General features: G+C 40.0%; 1 protein-coding gene across 3 annotated transcripts in view; it reads right to left on the reverse strand.

The window, feature by feature from the left end:
• The window catches only part of LOC135545889 (regulator of G-protein signaling 3-like), an 82,821-nt gene that overhangs the window by 49,903 nt on the left and 16,373 nt on the right, over positions 1-16,545 (reverse strand). For 2 of the 3 annotated variants that reach the window (XM_064973865.1, XM_064973849.1), the window contains 2 exons: positions 13,037-13,118; positions 1,374-1,479 (listed from right to left, as the gene is read on the reverse strand). In XM_064973865.1, coding sequence (XP_064829937.1) covers positions 1,374-1,479; positions 13,037-13,118 — 188 coding nt within the window. Of the gene's footprint in view, positions 1-1,373; positions 1,480-13,036; positions 13,122-16,545 lie in introns of those variants that run through there. The other variant, XM_064973856.1, reaches the window with a different exon arrangement.

Below are 16,545 nucleotides of genomic sequence, written 5' to 3' on the forward strand. Positions count from 1 at the left end.
TTAAACTACATATGCACTGAGCTTGTCTGATGCTTTAAGCACACTGTTTGATTAAATAACAAAATGACGACTCAAGAAGGAGACCGATGGTCAAACTGTGCTAAAACAATGACAGCGAGTGCCTGTGTGACTGGAGTGAAAAGCCAATTAAAAAGGCACCACAGCACAGCAAGTGATTATTGCGCTGTCTGTGCTGAAGCTGCAACATCACTACAGCCATTTGGTTTCTGACTGAAAAGTTATGTTACCAAATCCATTCCCTATCACTCAAAAATATTTTCCCTATTCCCTCAACCCATGCTCTCTTTACGTGACACATGTAAGCATGTTTCACGTAAAGAGCATTACTTTGACATATTTAATACATTTGTAAACATTTCTAAAACCTGTTTTTGCTTTTTCATTATGGGGTATGTGTAGATTGATTTTGAAAACAATTGAATCCATTTCAGAATAAGGCTGTAACATAAAAACATGTGTAAAAAGTCAAGCGGTCTGAAAACCTTTCGAATGCACTGTATATGAATGATTTATAAAGCCAGGCCCATATAACAGTCAGGCTATTGATTATAGACCTAATTAAGTCAGGGTTTATTCTCTCAATTTTCTTAGAAAATTAGGCTAAGGAAGGGCTGCTCCTCGTCTCTGCTGCTGCTGCCTCTGCTGAATTTGGGGTGGCAGGTAGGCTAGTGGTTAGAGTGTTGGGTCAGTAACCGAAAGATCGAATCCCCTAACTGACAAGGTAAAAATCTGTCGTTTTGCCCCTGAACAAGGCAGTTAACCCACTGTTCGATTGCAAGTAAGAATTTGTTCTTAACTGACTTGCCTAGTTAAATAAAAAATGGTTCTCAATCCCAAAATGCTGATTAACTTTTCTATTATGCATATAGCAACAAAGGGAAAGGTGCAAATTGTACAGCGCACGAAAGAATAGGTTTCAGAACGGCGGACAACGACCGAATCCAATGCGGGAGAAAGTGCATTTGCTATAAAATAATATTTGATTTATCAATGTTGCACCATTGTTTTTAATTAATATAACCATATACAATTTCAGTATCAAGTCTGACAGTAATGGATTGTGCCATCCCTGTGGCGTCCGCAGTGGATTAGTACCGAGACAGGCGTGAATCAGACAGGTGTCTTGTACACCATATATATATATATATATATATTACACACACAATAAAATATATATTACACACACAATAAAATATATATTGTGACTGCTCGACTAAAGAAATCTCGGTCGACCAACAGCCTATCGACCAAACAATTGACTAGTTGACTAAATCGGGTCAGCCCTAATGTACTGTATGTTCAGGACAGGTGAAACCCAAAGGGAGATCGGACAGTGTAGGACTGTAGGCTACCTGAATGCGTGAGCAAGGTCGACACACTTCCATTGCTCCACTGGTTGGCCATTGAGCTGCAGCACAGTGTCCATCTGCTGTAAGCCAGCCTGGTGCGCTGGACTCCCTGAGACACAAAACGCACACGCACACACACAGAACCCAAAAGAACACAATGACTCATGACGAAACAGGAAGTATAAATGAAAATGCAACCAATATCAACAATAATGCTACACAGTATGGTAGTAAAAGAAGCCACACTCATCCAGTAACTCCATGAACAACCACTAATGTTTAATCTCGCCAACCCAACACCAAATCTTGCGTGAGCATTGGCCTGCGGCGAGCTGGCGGGGTAGCAGACACCCTCTCCTCTGAGACACTCTCGGGCCAAGTCTCTGGGCCACATTTATCTATGGCCAATGACCTTGAGCATTCTTGGGTGGGCACTTCTAATGTAACTCTATGGCAGCACCCAAGCTTGCATGGTGACAAGTTATTCACATGACTGGCCTATCTGTGTGATGTTTTTTCTCACTTGAATGATCTGAATCTAGGATTACAGGGACTCTCCACAACTATATTCAATGTGCTGGACAATATTGAGACTATGATTAAGAAGTTGGAGCTCTTTGTCTGCATTAACAAGGACAACACACAGACTTTTTTGTTATCCCTTTCATGCCCTGCCTCCAGTTCACTTACCGATATCTGAACAAGAGAGCCTCATCATAATTGCAACAAGCGGTTCTGTGAAAATTGAATTTAATCAGAAGCCACTGCCAGATTTCTGGATTGGGTTGAGCTCAGAGTATCCTGCCTTGGCAAATCTCCTTTAAGACACCGATGCCCTTTGCAACCACGTGCCTATATGAGAGTGGATTCTCGGCCCTCACTAGCACGAAAACTAAATACAGGCACAACCCAACATACAGGCACAACCCAACATTGCAGAGTTATGTGCATCCTTTCAATCACACCCTTCTCATTAACCTGGGGCGGCAGGGTAGCCTAGTGGTTAGAGCGCTGGACTAGTAACTGGAAGGTTGCAAGTTCAAACCCCCGAGCCGACAAGGTACAATTCTGTCGTTCTGCCCCTGAACAGGCAGTTAACCCACTGTTCCTAGGCCGTCATTGAAAATAAGAATTTGTTCTTAACTGACTTGCCTGGTTAAAAAAAGGTAAAAATAAATTAAAACCTGTGGTGAGTTAATCACAATTTTCGATGAACAAATAAGGTTTTATATGTAAGATGGTAAAAGAGAAATTATTTATTATTATTTGTGCCCTGGTCCTATAAAAGCTTTTTGTCACTTCCCACGAGCCAGGTTGTGACAAACTCACACTCGTTCATGATGGCACTCATGATGGCAAAAAACAGTATTTGAGAGTGCACTGACCCTGGTGCTAGAGGGGGTTCGCAGCTGGAGGTTGTATGTTTGAAGGGGTACGGGACGATAAAAAGTGTGGGAACCACTGATCTAAAGGATGTATTCGAGGTCCAATAGTTTGTTCCCTCTGGAAAGCACCGGCAAACAAAGCAGACTCCGATGTCAAGTGGATTTCCCAAGAAGGAAGAGGCCATAGTGATGAACAAGAAGTCCAGTATCTATTCACCAGGACAGGTTAAGATTAGGCTAAACTAGTAGGTAGCAGGTTTGCTTCAGAGAAGACATTGCTATGGTTTCTGATCAGGCTCTCTTTCAAGCTCTCTTTCTGGAGTTGGAAATTCTGAGTTTGCACAAGTTCTGGTTTCTGGAATACCCCTCAGAATGATGCTGAGACTCAGATTTTTCACTTTAATTTGTATGCCAAACAAAAACCAATGATTGCAAAGTTAAACCTTAATTGAAACAATAACAAATCGGACACCATGCCTCTGTTTTCGTAAAAAGCTGATGCAAGTACTGACCAGCCATGATATCAACATTATAGTTTTCACCAAGTTTTGAGGCTGTACAGTGTTTGTTTACACATACATCATTTACAAACAATGGTGTAAAACAAGCTTATATTTGGGGTTCTGATGGGGTAAGATATTTGAACTAAGCTCATGAGAAATTTTAAAGTGATATTCTTCGAGAATCAAATGGGTATATGTCATTCCTAGGTAAGTCCACACATGGATGTACAGTCGTGGCCAAAAGTTTTGAGAATGACACAAATATTAATTTTCACAAAGTCTGCTGCCTCAGTTTGTATGATGGCAATTTGCATATACTCCAGAATGTTATGAAGAGTGATCAGATTAATTGCAAAGTTCCTCTTTGCCATGCAAATGAACTGAATCCCAAAACAACATTTCCACTGTATTTCAGCCCTGCCACAAAAGGACCAGCTGACATCATGTCAGTGATTCTCTCGTTAACACAGGTGTGAGTGTTGATGAGGACAAGGCTGGAGAGCACTCTGTCATGCTGATTGAGTTCGAATAACAGACTTGAAGCTTCAAAGAAGGGTGGTGCTTGGAGTCATTGTTCTTCCTCTGTCAATCATGGTTACCTGCAAGGTAACACGTGCCGCCATCATTGCTTTGCACAAAAAGGGCTTCACAGGCAAGGATATTGCTGACAGTAAGATTGCACCTAAATCAACCATGAACTTCAAGGAGAGCTTTTCAATTATTGTGAAGAAGGCTTCAGGGAGCCCAAGAAAGTCCAGCAAGCGCCAGGACCGTCTCCTAAAGTTGATTCAGCTGCGGGATCAGAGCCCCATCAGCACAGAGCTTGCTCAGGAATGGCAGCAGGCAAGTGTGAGTGCATCTGCAAGCACAGTGAGGTGAAAACGTTTGGAGGATGGCCTGGTGTCAAGAAGGGCAGCAAAGAAGCTACTTCTCTCCACGAAAAACATCAGGGACAGACTGATATTCTGCAAAAGGTACAGGAATTGGACTGCTGAGGACTGGGGTAAAGTCATTTTCTCTGATGAATACCCTTTCTGATTGTTTGGGGCATCCGGGAAAAAGCTTGTCCAGAGAAGACAAGGTAAGCGCTATCATCAGTCCTGTGTCATGCCTGAGACCATTCATGTTTGGGGTTGCTTCTCAGCCAAAGGAGTGGGCTCACTCACAATTTTGCCTAAGAACACAGCCATGAATAAAGAATGGTACCTACACATCCTCCGAGAGTAGCTTCTCCCAACCATCCAGGAACAGTTTGGTGACAAACAATGCCTTTTCCAGCATGATGGAGCACCTTGCCATAAGGCAAAAGTGATAACTAAGTGGCTCGGGGAACAAAACATTGATATTTTGGATCCATGGCCAGGAAACTCCCCAGACCTTAATCCCATTGAGAACTTGTGGTCAATCCTCAAGAGCCGGGAGTACAAACAAAAACCCACAAATTCTGGCAAACTCCAAGCATTGATTATGCAAGAATGGGCTGCCATCAGTCAGCATGTGGCCCAGAAGTTAATTGACAGCATGCCAGGGCGGATTGTAGAGGTCTTGATAAAGAAGGGTCAACACTACAAATATTGACTCTTTGCATCAACTTCATGTAATTGTCAATAAAAACCCTTTGACACTTATGAAATGCTTGTAATTATACTTCAGTATTACATAGTAACATCTGACAAAAATATCTAGACACTGAAGCAGCATACTTTGTGGAAATTAATATTTGTGTCATTTTCAAAAATTTTGGCCGACTTCACAGTGCAGTGGCGTGTATTCATGGATGCCAAAGGAAGTCAGGCTTCCCCAAATATTTGACCAATAAAAATGTACAATTATAAAATAATTTGTCTTTCATCTCTCTGTGTTTTCATAATTTTCTGCAAATTCGCAAGTGGCTGAATCAAACCCGAGAAATCCAATTGAGGGAAGAGCGTGCCCGTGTCTCAGTATGTGTAGCCCATGTATCTGTCTGGAACAAAAGAGTATGACATATTGCTGCCATTGCATTTGATTGATCGATGCCAGCAAGTAAGCAATTTAAAAAAATTAAAATTAAATTTAAAAAAAAACATTTAAAAAATGTGCCAATCAATGTTGACCTGAGCTCAACTGAGGGTTTTCCTGGAGCAGCGAAATGCCCCCCATGTTTGGCCAGTTTGGATTCACACCAATCAAATCACATCCTAAGCAAAATGTCATCATTGTCAGACAAACCTGTTTGATTCTGGTCTGCTTGTGTTGATGTCCTGCAGTAGCGAGCTTGCTAAATCAGCCCTTTATTAAGCCATGGATGGAGATGTGGACTTAATTCTCTGTACAGGTCAATGATTATGACAGAAATTCTGATCTAACCATAAATTCATATATTGTGCACTGGCCTGAGCCAATTGAAGGTCAATATTTTATTTAACTAGGCAAGTCAGTTAAGAACAAATTCTTATTTACAATGACAGCCTACCCCGGCCAAACCCAGACAACACAGGGCCAATTGTGCACCACCCTATGGGACTCACAATCACAGCCAGATGTGATGCAGCCTGGATTTGAACCAGGAACTGCTGTGATACCTCTTGCTCTGCAATGCAGTGTATTAGACCACTGTGCCACTCAGGAGCCCAATATGTAGCCTAGACATAGCCTAGTATGCTCACGTTAACTAGCTAGCCAACTCAGTTGGCTCATTGTTGCCCATATTAGGAAGTTAGGCTACCTAGCTAAAATGCTTGCTAACCTATCAGAAACTAAAAGCTTACTAAATGAGAGCCATAGACTGTTTTGCCAACATGAAAGAGAGGAGGATGGCATTGGTGTTCAACTAGTCTTAAAGTTGGGTAGGTCCCCCTCCCCCCAAACAAACAAAAAAATTGTACACAAGCACGCACACAGTGCGTATGGAGACAGACATCAGTCCCATGGCCAGACACATTAATTGTTTTTGGTATCTTTAAGTTTATTTTCAGTGTATTAAACTAAGGATACAGTACCAGTCAAAAGTTTAGACACGCCTACTCATTCAAGGGTTTTTCTTAATTTTTACTATTTTCTACATTGTAGAATAATAGTGAAGACATCAAAACTATGATATAACACATGTTATCATGTAGTAACCAAAAAAGTGTTAAACAAATCAAAATATATTTTATTTTGAATGGTACTGTATATAGATTTGTTGAGTTGATGATGTTTAAATGACTAGAAATTAAGCTGGAATAGAGGAAAGCAGTGCTCCTGTTGTCTTTGTGCCAACTTGCGGTTATTCAGTGGTTCTAAATCAGTAGTAGTTTAGTAAACTGTCTAACATTACCTTGCTTGACCATGCTGCAGGTTATATAACGGTTTGTTATGCACAATATTTGCTGTGTGGATTTCACCGGCCAGATATTGATCTCCAGTTTTGTGATGAAACAAACGTATATGTAGTTGAATTTATTCCGCCACTGTGCGACTTGTCTTTTTGTTGTCCCGGTCTTGTTGTATATCATGGTGGCATATGAAAAAAATATTTATAGAACAAACAACGCAAATATCACAACATAGGTAGTAATATGGCTTTTTTACTAGCTTGGCATCCCCAGTGATTTTACCCACACTGCTTCTGGTACAGTGGTTCCTCAATTAAAAGTTGTGTCATACCACGGTATAGCATGCGGTATGCCGTGGTTTGGAGGGTGTGCTTCAGTGCATGCCGTTAATGCCCGTTCAAACCACCAGAGGGTATCTTTGAGCACATCTACACCATTTTTTAAATCAAGACTTTAATTTTTTTTATAGTGGTTCTTACTGTAAAAGTTGGGTCATACTGCAGCACACCTTGCGGGCTGCCGCATAATTCTATGGCACGTGATTTAATTGTCAGCCATTAATTGCCATTAATGCTAGTTTGACCACCAGAGGGCATTTAACTTTTTTTGTAAGAACATAGTATATTGGATTTATTTTAAATTTAGCTGATTTAATTTGATTAATATTATGATGTTTGTATTCCAAGAAAAACAAAAACATGACCATTTCCACACTAATTGTAGGCTAACCAATACCCAAACGGAGATTCAGTGAAAATATAAATCTCATTGATTTATCAAGACCAGTCCCCATGCTTGTCTCAGAGCAGCGCGAAATGGTGCTAAAATAGTTGACCACACCCGGGTAGGGTGTGGTCAACTGGATGGTGGATGATGGAGGGCCAGAACATAACAAGTATATAATGTTAGCACAATTAATTGGCCAACACTACAAATTTAACATGTTTAACACATATGATTGTACATAATAAATTTACAATAAGATAATCTGATTACGCTCATAAAATCACTACGCCTCTATTCAATTACTATTTTTGTCTATTTCTCTGTGTGTTGATTGGTGGGGAAAACAGGTCTACGTAACCTACTGTAGGCTACACTACTTTGCATGGTTGAGTGTATATGTGTGTAGCATGTAGTGCGTATAGCCTTATAGATGATGATAATTGTAATCCATATCGTATCACCATCATAATTGCATCATAATTACCATTAAAATCATTGAAAAACACATCCCAGGATTTCCATAGCAATTGATGTTTCACGTGATCATGAAAGAGACCTTGCATTACTCAAGAGACGGTTTCACTACAGTGTAAATGTATTCCGTACAATATGTTATTATTCCCCAATTCTGATATCTTCCCCTTGCTTGTTGTAAACATATATAAACTTGTAGACAAATACATAAAAAGAGACAAACAAGAAACATATTAAATTATAAAACAGTTCGACAATAGAGAGAGAGTGAGAGAAGAGAAGAACCATAGATTGAGAGAAGAGAGCAAGATCAGGTGTGTGTATGCATAAGTCCGTATGTGTAAGCGAGTATGGAATTGAGTACATGTGTGTTCAGATATGTTTACAGTTCCCATAATCTCTTGTTTTCGTAACCTGAAGTCCCTGTAGAATTTAGTACAGCCATGGTGTAATGGAGCTGTCTCGGAATAGCTGTCCATCTATAAAGAGTTTGTCCTTTTTTTAACGCCCTTAGAAATTGTTCATTGAGACCGAATTTGGTCCCTTTAAGCTCCCTTCCCCTGCTTTTGATCAGCTCCTTTTATTGGTAGTGTTCAAATTTTGCGATGATCGGTTGGGGACCCTTGGTCTTGTCGCTTCGAGCTCCAAGTCTGTGTACTTGGTGAAAAGCCACCTTGTTTACAGTCTCTATAGGAAGTTTCAAGGCAGATTGCATGAATTCTCTGATCGTGTATTCTGGATTATTGGACGCGTCCTCAGGAATCCCATAATTTTCACGCATGCTACGACTTCGTATGTCTAGTAGCGACTCCTTCATCACCCTGTTTTCCCTGAGTAGACAATCCATGTTGGAATCGTGGATTTTTACCTTGGCTGTGAGTGCCTTGTTCTCTCCTTGGAGCTTGAGAATTTCAGTCTGGCTAAACTCCAAACTCCCCTCAGCCTTGTTACCTCCTCACACAACTTTTCCATTGTTGCATGGATTCCAGCCAGAGCACTAGCCTCTACTTCAACGGTAAGTAAATCGTCTGTCTCTTTTGTGAGGTAGTCGGATCTTTCCATCATGGAGTACGTTGTTCCTCCGTAGTGTAAAGCTGTTGGTGATCTCCAAGTATCCAGGTTGGCTCTTTACTGCAACCAGTTGTTTTCCGAAAAGATAGCAATGAGTCTTTCCCATGACGACGACAGGTGTCTGTTGTACTGCCAGCTAGCACTTGCGGAATCCACGCAAAAACATTTAACACAAACTTGCAGTCCCAGCCATAAAGGTTAACCGTGTCGTGGAATCCTTAGCAACAAAACTTTAGTTCTGAATAAAATCGATTTAATTAAAAATATTTAATATAAACAACAAACTGATTGTAGACAGTACAATGTGCTGTTGCGCGCTCTGACGTATGTTGATGTCACTTGTTAAATCCACTTCAATCAGTGTAGATGAAGAGGAGGAGACAGGTTAAAAAGAAGGATTTTTAAGCGTTTAAATAGTTGAGACATGGATTGTGTATGTGAGCCATTCAGAGGGTGAATGGGAAAGAAAAGATTTAAGCGCTTTTGAACTGGGGTACGGTAGTAGTTGCCAGGCGCAATGCTGCTGGGGTTTTCACGCTCAACAGTTTCCAGTGTGTATCACCACCCAAAGGTGTCAAAATGGGCCAGAATCCGTGTTTAATTCTTTTGACACCTTGTAGAGTCCATGACCCAACAAATTGAGGCTTTTCTGAGGACAAATAGCGGTGCAACTCAATATTAGGAAGTTGTTCCTAATGTTTTGTGTTTTACAGTAAGAATAAAATGGAATATAACAGAATATTTTTATTTCTCTTAAAATAAAAATATTACAGTGTAACAAGTTATACTAAGTGAGTAATAGGATTCAGTCCAATTACAGCTTCTTTTGACAAAGTATGAACAAAAAGGTATATTTTTACAGGTGTGAGCGGTTGTTCGTGCGCGACAGAGAAAGAGCAAAAAAAAAATGTACCCCCTTTTTCTCCCCAATTTTGATCTTGTCTCATTGATTCAACTCCACAACGGGCTCGGGAGATGAAGTTCGGGTCATGCGTACCCCAAAACATGACACGCCAAACCGTGCTTCTTACAGTGGTTGATCAACTAAAAGTTTTTGTGATTATGCTGCAGGACTAAGAGGTAATTTGTGGTTTAGTACAGTACCCTGCATCACGACTTCATCACTCCAAACCAGCGCAAGGGGGAGTTGATTATGCTTTTGGGTCCCAAGGCGCTACTGTGTCTCTAACTGACAATGAGTGGGCGACATAAACCAAATAGAAACTGATAATTGTGCACAACTTCAACATTTTATTTCAATGAACTGAATGATGAGGATGAAGGTGATTGAATTGAGAACAATAGTGTAAGAATTTATATTGCTCTGTCACTTATTTTTGTTACTACTCGTCAGTATTACTAACTAAAACTAAAACTGTTACACTAAGGTTTTTATTCTAAGAGAAACTTAGAGTAAAATTAGGTGTGGAAATTATTATTTTGCTCTTACTGTAGTTTACTCCCGACCGGTCACAATGTACAGTGCCCGAGTGTGGCAGCGGTCTAAAACACTGCATCACAATGCAAACTGTGTTGCTACAGATGCTGGTTCAATACCCGTGCCGGCCACGACCTTTGAGACCCATGAGGCGATGGTAGGCTTTTGGTTTCTCTCCCTCTAAAAACAGAAATAAATAATTCTAAATAACAAACTGGCTTTATTTACAAATTAGTAACAATGTCTCACCCCATGTTCAAGAATTGTCTTTTAACTCGCTCACTTTAGGTTATTTGAAAATGAAATCATCTCTAAAATATTGTTATTTTTAAACAAAGTGATTATTATTATTATTATTATTATTATTAATTTAGAATTATACAAAAGACCCTTACATATTCTCACAGATCAGATTTGCCCTAACAAAAAATGCCCCCCCAAACCTCTAAATCTAATTATTGGCTGAGAGACACGTCATTGAAAAAATTATAATAATACTGTAGGCCTACAGTAGGAAGACTGTTGATTACTGTGTTGTTAAAAGTGGTGTAGGTCTTATTTATTTAAAAAGCATATTGAAGTAAGAAGCAATAGGATTTGAAGCAATAATTTAACCGCTGTGGTCAACTATTTCGGCACCGTTTCATGCTGCTCTGAGACAAGCCATGGTCTTGATAAATCAATGCCATTTTTATTTTCACGGAATCTTCATTTGGGTATTGGTTAGACTCGAATTAGGGTGTGGAAATGTTATGCTCTTAGTACTGAAGCCTTCTCCTGACCGTCACGTTGTACAGCGCCATGTTTTCCATTCCATCCTAACGGAAACATTAAGGGTTTAATTTTGTATGGAATAGAAACACCATAAAATGTATCATATTAATTAAGCTACATTTCTTAAAATCAATCCCGTATACTGTTCTTACAAAACAGGTTTTAAATTCTCTGGTACAGCCAATATTGAAGGCTATCAAATGCTCCTCAAAGATGCCCTCTGGTGGTCAAACTAGCACTAACTAGCATTAATGGTAACAATGGCTGAAATAACGTGGCATAGAATTCTGCGGCAGCCCGCAAGGTGTGCTGCAGTATGACGCAACTTTTAAAGGAAGAACCATTTTAACACCCACCTGATTAACATGGAAGCCAGCTGCACCAATGATGTCGGAGGAAACACCATTCAACTGATGACTGAGGTCAGCCTGCAGGCACCCGGCCCGCCACAAGGAGTTGCTAGAGCATGATGAACCAAGTAAAGCCCCCCCGGCCAAACCCTCCCCTATCTCGGACGACGCTGTGCCAATTGTGCGCCGCCCTATGGGACTCCCGATCACGGCAGGTTGTGATACAGCCTGGGATCGAACCCAGGTCTGTAGTGAGGCCTCTAGCACTGCAATGCAGTGCCTTACATGCTGACCACACCGCTTGCGTCACAAAATAAATTTACACATACATGTTGTTCAAACATTGCACCCACACTGTTCGTGAGCGTCTGCATTGCCAGGCACTAAAATAGAACTTTGTTGTCTCGCCTCTTTCAACTCCTCATTGGTTTTTACGAGCATGGGTGATTGAAAGATGAACTGAGGTCCACACTCCCGTCCAGTTGGTGGGGGTAATGCACCTTAAAGTTGATTGCCAACAGGCAGTCCAAAGAAGAAGCAGCCTGAAGGAGGAGAGATTACTAGAAATATGTTTACCCTTTTACCCTACTATGTTTACCCTTTTATCTGTGGATCAATTGTTGGAGTAGAGGACATTGTGTATTTCAGGTAAAATAACAACAATGTTTATATCCCTGGACAACAGCAAGCAAGTTTAATTGCTTTTCAACCTGTCCCCAAATTAATATAGTTGGTTCAGAGTTCATTTTGATATTTCAACCTGCGTGTCCTAATACGCGTCTGATTTGAGTGGACAAAATCAACATGCGGACGCGAGCGGTCTGGTCAGCATGTTAGACGCTGCGTCACTCGGAGGCCCAGAAGAAGAACAATTCTTACACTATTCCATTCACCCTCTTCTTCTTTATCCTCATTATTCAGTTCATTCAAATTGTGAAGTCATGTGCACAGTTATCAGTTTCTATCTGGTTTCCATCATTCTTCAATTGACGTCATTCATTCAGTGAGTAGAGAGACACATTACCGCCTGTGTACCAATGCTTTACACTGAACCCAAAAGCATAATCAGCATTCTAACTCCCCCTTGCGGTGACGCAATACACTGTACTATATCATAATGTATCTCAATGCACCGCAGCACAACTTCAAAACTTTAAATTGGAGGAACCACTGTAGGAACTAAGGATTATAGCTTTAAACAAACCATACTATGCACAAAGACAACTCTTAACAATTTATACTGAATATTTTATTTAAAAACACATTTACTTGAAGAACAGGGCAGATGCAAAGTTTGGTAACAGAATGAAGGCTCAAACAGCACAAACTGTCATTCTGTTACCAAACTTTTCATCTGCCCTGTTCTTCAAGTAAATGTGTTTTTATGAAATATTCAGTGGAAATTGTTAAACGTCGTCCTTATGCATAGAGTAGTATGTTTTTGTTTTTTTACTTTGAAATCATTGTTTTTGGTTTGATATAAATTTTAAACAGAAAATCTGAGATTCAGCATCATTCTGTTACCGTGGAATTGCCCTGTTATCACGCGACCCTGGAGCAATTAGGGTTAAGTGCCTTGCTCAAACATCCTTACCATAGTGCTGGCAAGAGAGCACAATTAGATCTGGGACCAGGCAACAACTTACCTGGATCGACAGCCTGAACACGCACAGGTGAGTCCGAGCAGATGGTGAAGCCGAAGCCATCTTTACCCCGAAGGATAGTCACCTGCCAGAGCCAAAGAGATCATATTACTTTGAATTCCCATTGAACTTGCTGCCTTCCTACCCATGTAAGTGGAGCACATTCATAAAGCGTCTCAGAGTAGAACTGCTGATGTAGAATGAGGTTCCTCCTCCATGTAATTGTATTCATCAAAATTTAAAAAAACTGACACTGAATCGTAGAATTAATCAATCACTGTCTAAGTGCACAAACATTGAGAAATAATGCCTTTTTACACTGCATTGTTCTCAGCCTGGGCTGAAATCTCTTAACCCAGGGCTAAGAAGGCTGTTAACCCTGGGCTAAGTGCAGTGTGATCACGGCTATACAGTACAGTGTGAGAATCAGTATCTCATGAAAATCCCAAGGCCAGAAGTAAACATTTCAAACGTGACATCTTCCATTGGCTTGGACCCCCTACAGCCACTAATAGCAGCAGCAGCAGTGCAGAGTCCCTTGTAACCAGGTCAGGAAAAAATAAAAAAAAGTTGGGCTCCATGGGAGCTTTCCCAGGACAAAAGCTTTAATGCCACGGCCTCAAGCCGCCAGCGATATTAAAAACACTAAGAAGCCAGAGAAACAGCGGGGCACGCTGTTGCTGGGAGATTTGACCTAGGAGACCTTTGCTGACAAACATGGGAACTGTTCCGAACATCCTTAAGGGTCGTTCATCATTTCTGTAGTTAAAAGCAGATAAGATTAGCATTCATGCAACATTATTTTCTTGAAATATAATTTGATATCTAAGCTAATTGATTGCCCCCAAATTGCCCATTTAATTTGATAGGATTCATATAATATTCAACAGTACCTAACATCCAATTTGGACTAAACTTTGAGGAATCCAAAGAAAATGGTCAAAAGCCACCCATGGACCCCCCACACCCAACAACAAATCTACAGTATCAGTTCTCTATGTCTCACAAGTAGTATGGAGCTGTGGCTCTGAGTATCGTTTCTTCATCCTATGTAATGCATTCTCAGTGAATTTGGTTATTGAAGTTGTTAGGTTTATGTCCCATACTACATCCTGATATTACTAGGTTCTGACCACTAGATGGTGCTGTTCCTGCTATTAGGTGATTTTTATGTAAAAAAATATTCCCCCTCTCAAATTTAAAGGGATATTTCACCAAAATTGCACATTGGTGTCCTTGTAAGAAGTTTATGGACAAAGTATGAAAGCAACCTATGTTTTGGTTTTGTTTACCTGGCCAAGGTTTCAAATGCTAACATTGTTGTATTTGTGATACAAATCCAATGCAAATCAATGGACACTATATTAGCATTTTTATTTTTAAGAAACATCATTGAGCTACACAATCAATTTGTAGATACTTTAGGATGATTTGGCCATGAAGCATTAAAATGACTTGCATTGGATTTGTGCCATAAATGCTAAAAAGTTAGTATTTGAAACAGTGGACAACAAAACCAAAGCACGGATTGCTGTCATACCTTGTCCATAGACTGCTTACAGGAAACCAATATTTAATTTTGTAATTTGAGTGAACTATACCTTTAACATTATAGCAGGAACAGCACCATCTAGTGGTCAGAACTATTTGTATGGATTCTTCTGGTCTAACTCATTGTTAGAAAAAAGTGTGATTCAAATCGGATGTTAGGTAATATATTTATTGAATATTATATGAATCCTATAAATGTAAATGTCCAATTTGGGTGCAATCAATTATCTTAATTTCTCAGAGATCAAATTATAGTTCAACAAAATAATGTTGCAGGAATGCTAGTCATATTTTTTTAACTACAGGATTAATTTCTCAACAATCAGATGGTGGGGGTCGAAATCCTCTTTCTTGTGGTTTTTGAGGTGGACTGACCTTTAACTTACTAACCACGGCTTGGACTAACAGTAAAGACAGTGACCGTGTTTGAATAGTCCCAATCAAGATGTCTGTCTAGAGGCACCAGTTCAAACAGAAATGGGGGAAAAAAGTATGTGGACTTGGGTCTACAACACTCGAGCTACTCTGGTGTGCTTGGCTGGCACAGTTATTCTGAAATGATTCAACTAGCATTCCGATGAATTCCTTTAGCTTAGTATGGGTTGGTGCCAAGAAAGATGTCATTGTTATGGATGATAAACAGGTTTTCAACACAATGAGTTTCACAGATGATGACTGGCTTTACAGATGTTGGATCTTAACTTGATCACTCTTTTGTTGCAGAGGATTTTCTTGCTGCATAAGGAAATTCAAATGAACCTTGCAAATCACTGAAAAATAGCAGTTTAGTTTCTCTCCATGCAGGGACAGTCAAGACATTGGGATCAGAGCTTGCTAGCAAATAATTATCTCCCGATTGTTCAAATGCTAGTCCTCCGTCCTATTACTGAAACATTCAAACGTGTATTCAAAAATGTATCTGAAATGCAGACATACACATCAACAACCATCGTTTTCTATAGATGAATAACCCCAGATAGATATTGGTCTCCACTAAGCTACGACATACATGTGTATCCTAAGGTCAAAATGTTGTTCAAACATGGCATACGGTGGTCTAGGGGTTAGGCCACTGCCTTCAGCGTGCACATTTTAGGCCTACCAGGTCCGCGTGGGTTTGATTCTGGCCCACACCCTTCTGTACAAAGTACTCAATCCCCCGGATTGACTTTATGTATTTACAAATTTCAAATATGGACTGTCCAGGGATATTTTACCCATGATCTTGATAAGAAATTACCATACCAGACACTTTTGGATGACATAAAATAGGAAACAAATAAAGTATTAACAATAAGCCACGCCAACATTAGTTTCCAATCATACAATACCAACCAGAGGGCGAACATATCTTGAAAGACTTTGGTTGCAAACAGGACTAAGGTAATAGTAATTTGGGGCGGCAGGGTAGCCTAGTGGTTAGAGCGTTGGACTAGTAACCGGAAGGTTGCAAGTTCAAACCCCCGAGCTGACAAGGTACAAATCTGTTGTTCTGCCCCTGAACAGGCAGTTAACCCACAGTTCCTAGGCCGTCATTGAAAATAAGAATTTGTTCTTAACTGATTTGCCTGGTTAAATAAAGGTTAAAAAATAAATATATTATTTTATCAAAATAGTTGCACTTTTTGCAATAATCACTGATCTGGCTTTCAAGTCGGTCTATGAAAATGCCCTTTTTGTTACAAATTTAACCAGAACCATGCACATTCACTAATAATGTACATGTAGAAGGCATTATAGAGAAGTAGCACAGTTCTCATAAACAATCTCTCAAGCTCACGTGCTAGTGAGTAGCTAGCTAAGCTATGTAATTTCAAGTTTAGCCAACTTCGATCTACAGTTGAAGTCGGAAGTTTACATACACTTAGGTTGGAGTCATTAAAACTCGCTTTACAACAACTCCACAAAATTCTTATTAACAAACTATAATTTTGGCAAGTCAGTTAGGACATCTACTTTGT

This window comes from Oncorhynchus masou, chromosome 1 (genome assembly GCF_036934945.1).
Source record: "Oncorhynchus masou masou isolate Uvic2021 chromosome 1, UVic_Omas_1.1, whole genome shotgun sequence".
Classification (NCBI taxonomy): domain Eukaryota; kingdom Metazoa; phylum Chordata; class Actinopteri; order Salmoniformes; family Salmonidae; genus Oncorhynchus; species Oncorhynchus masou.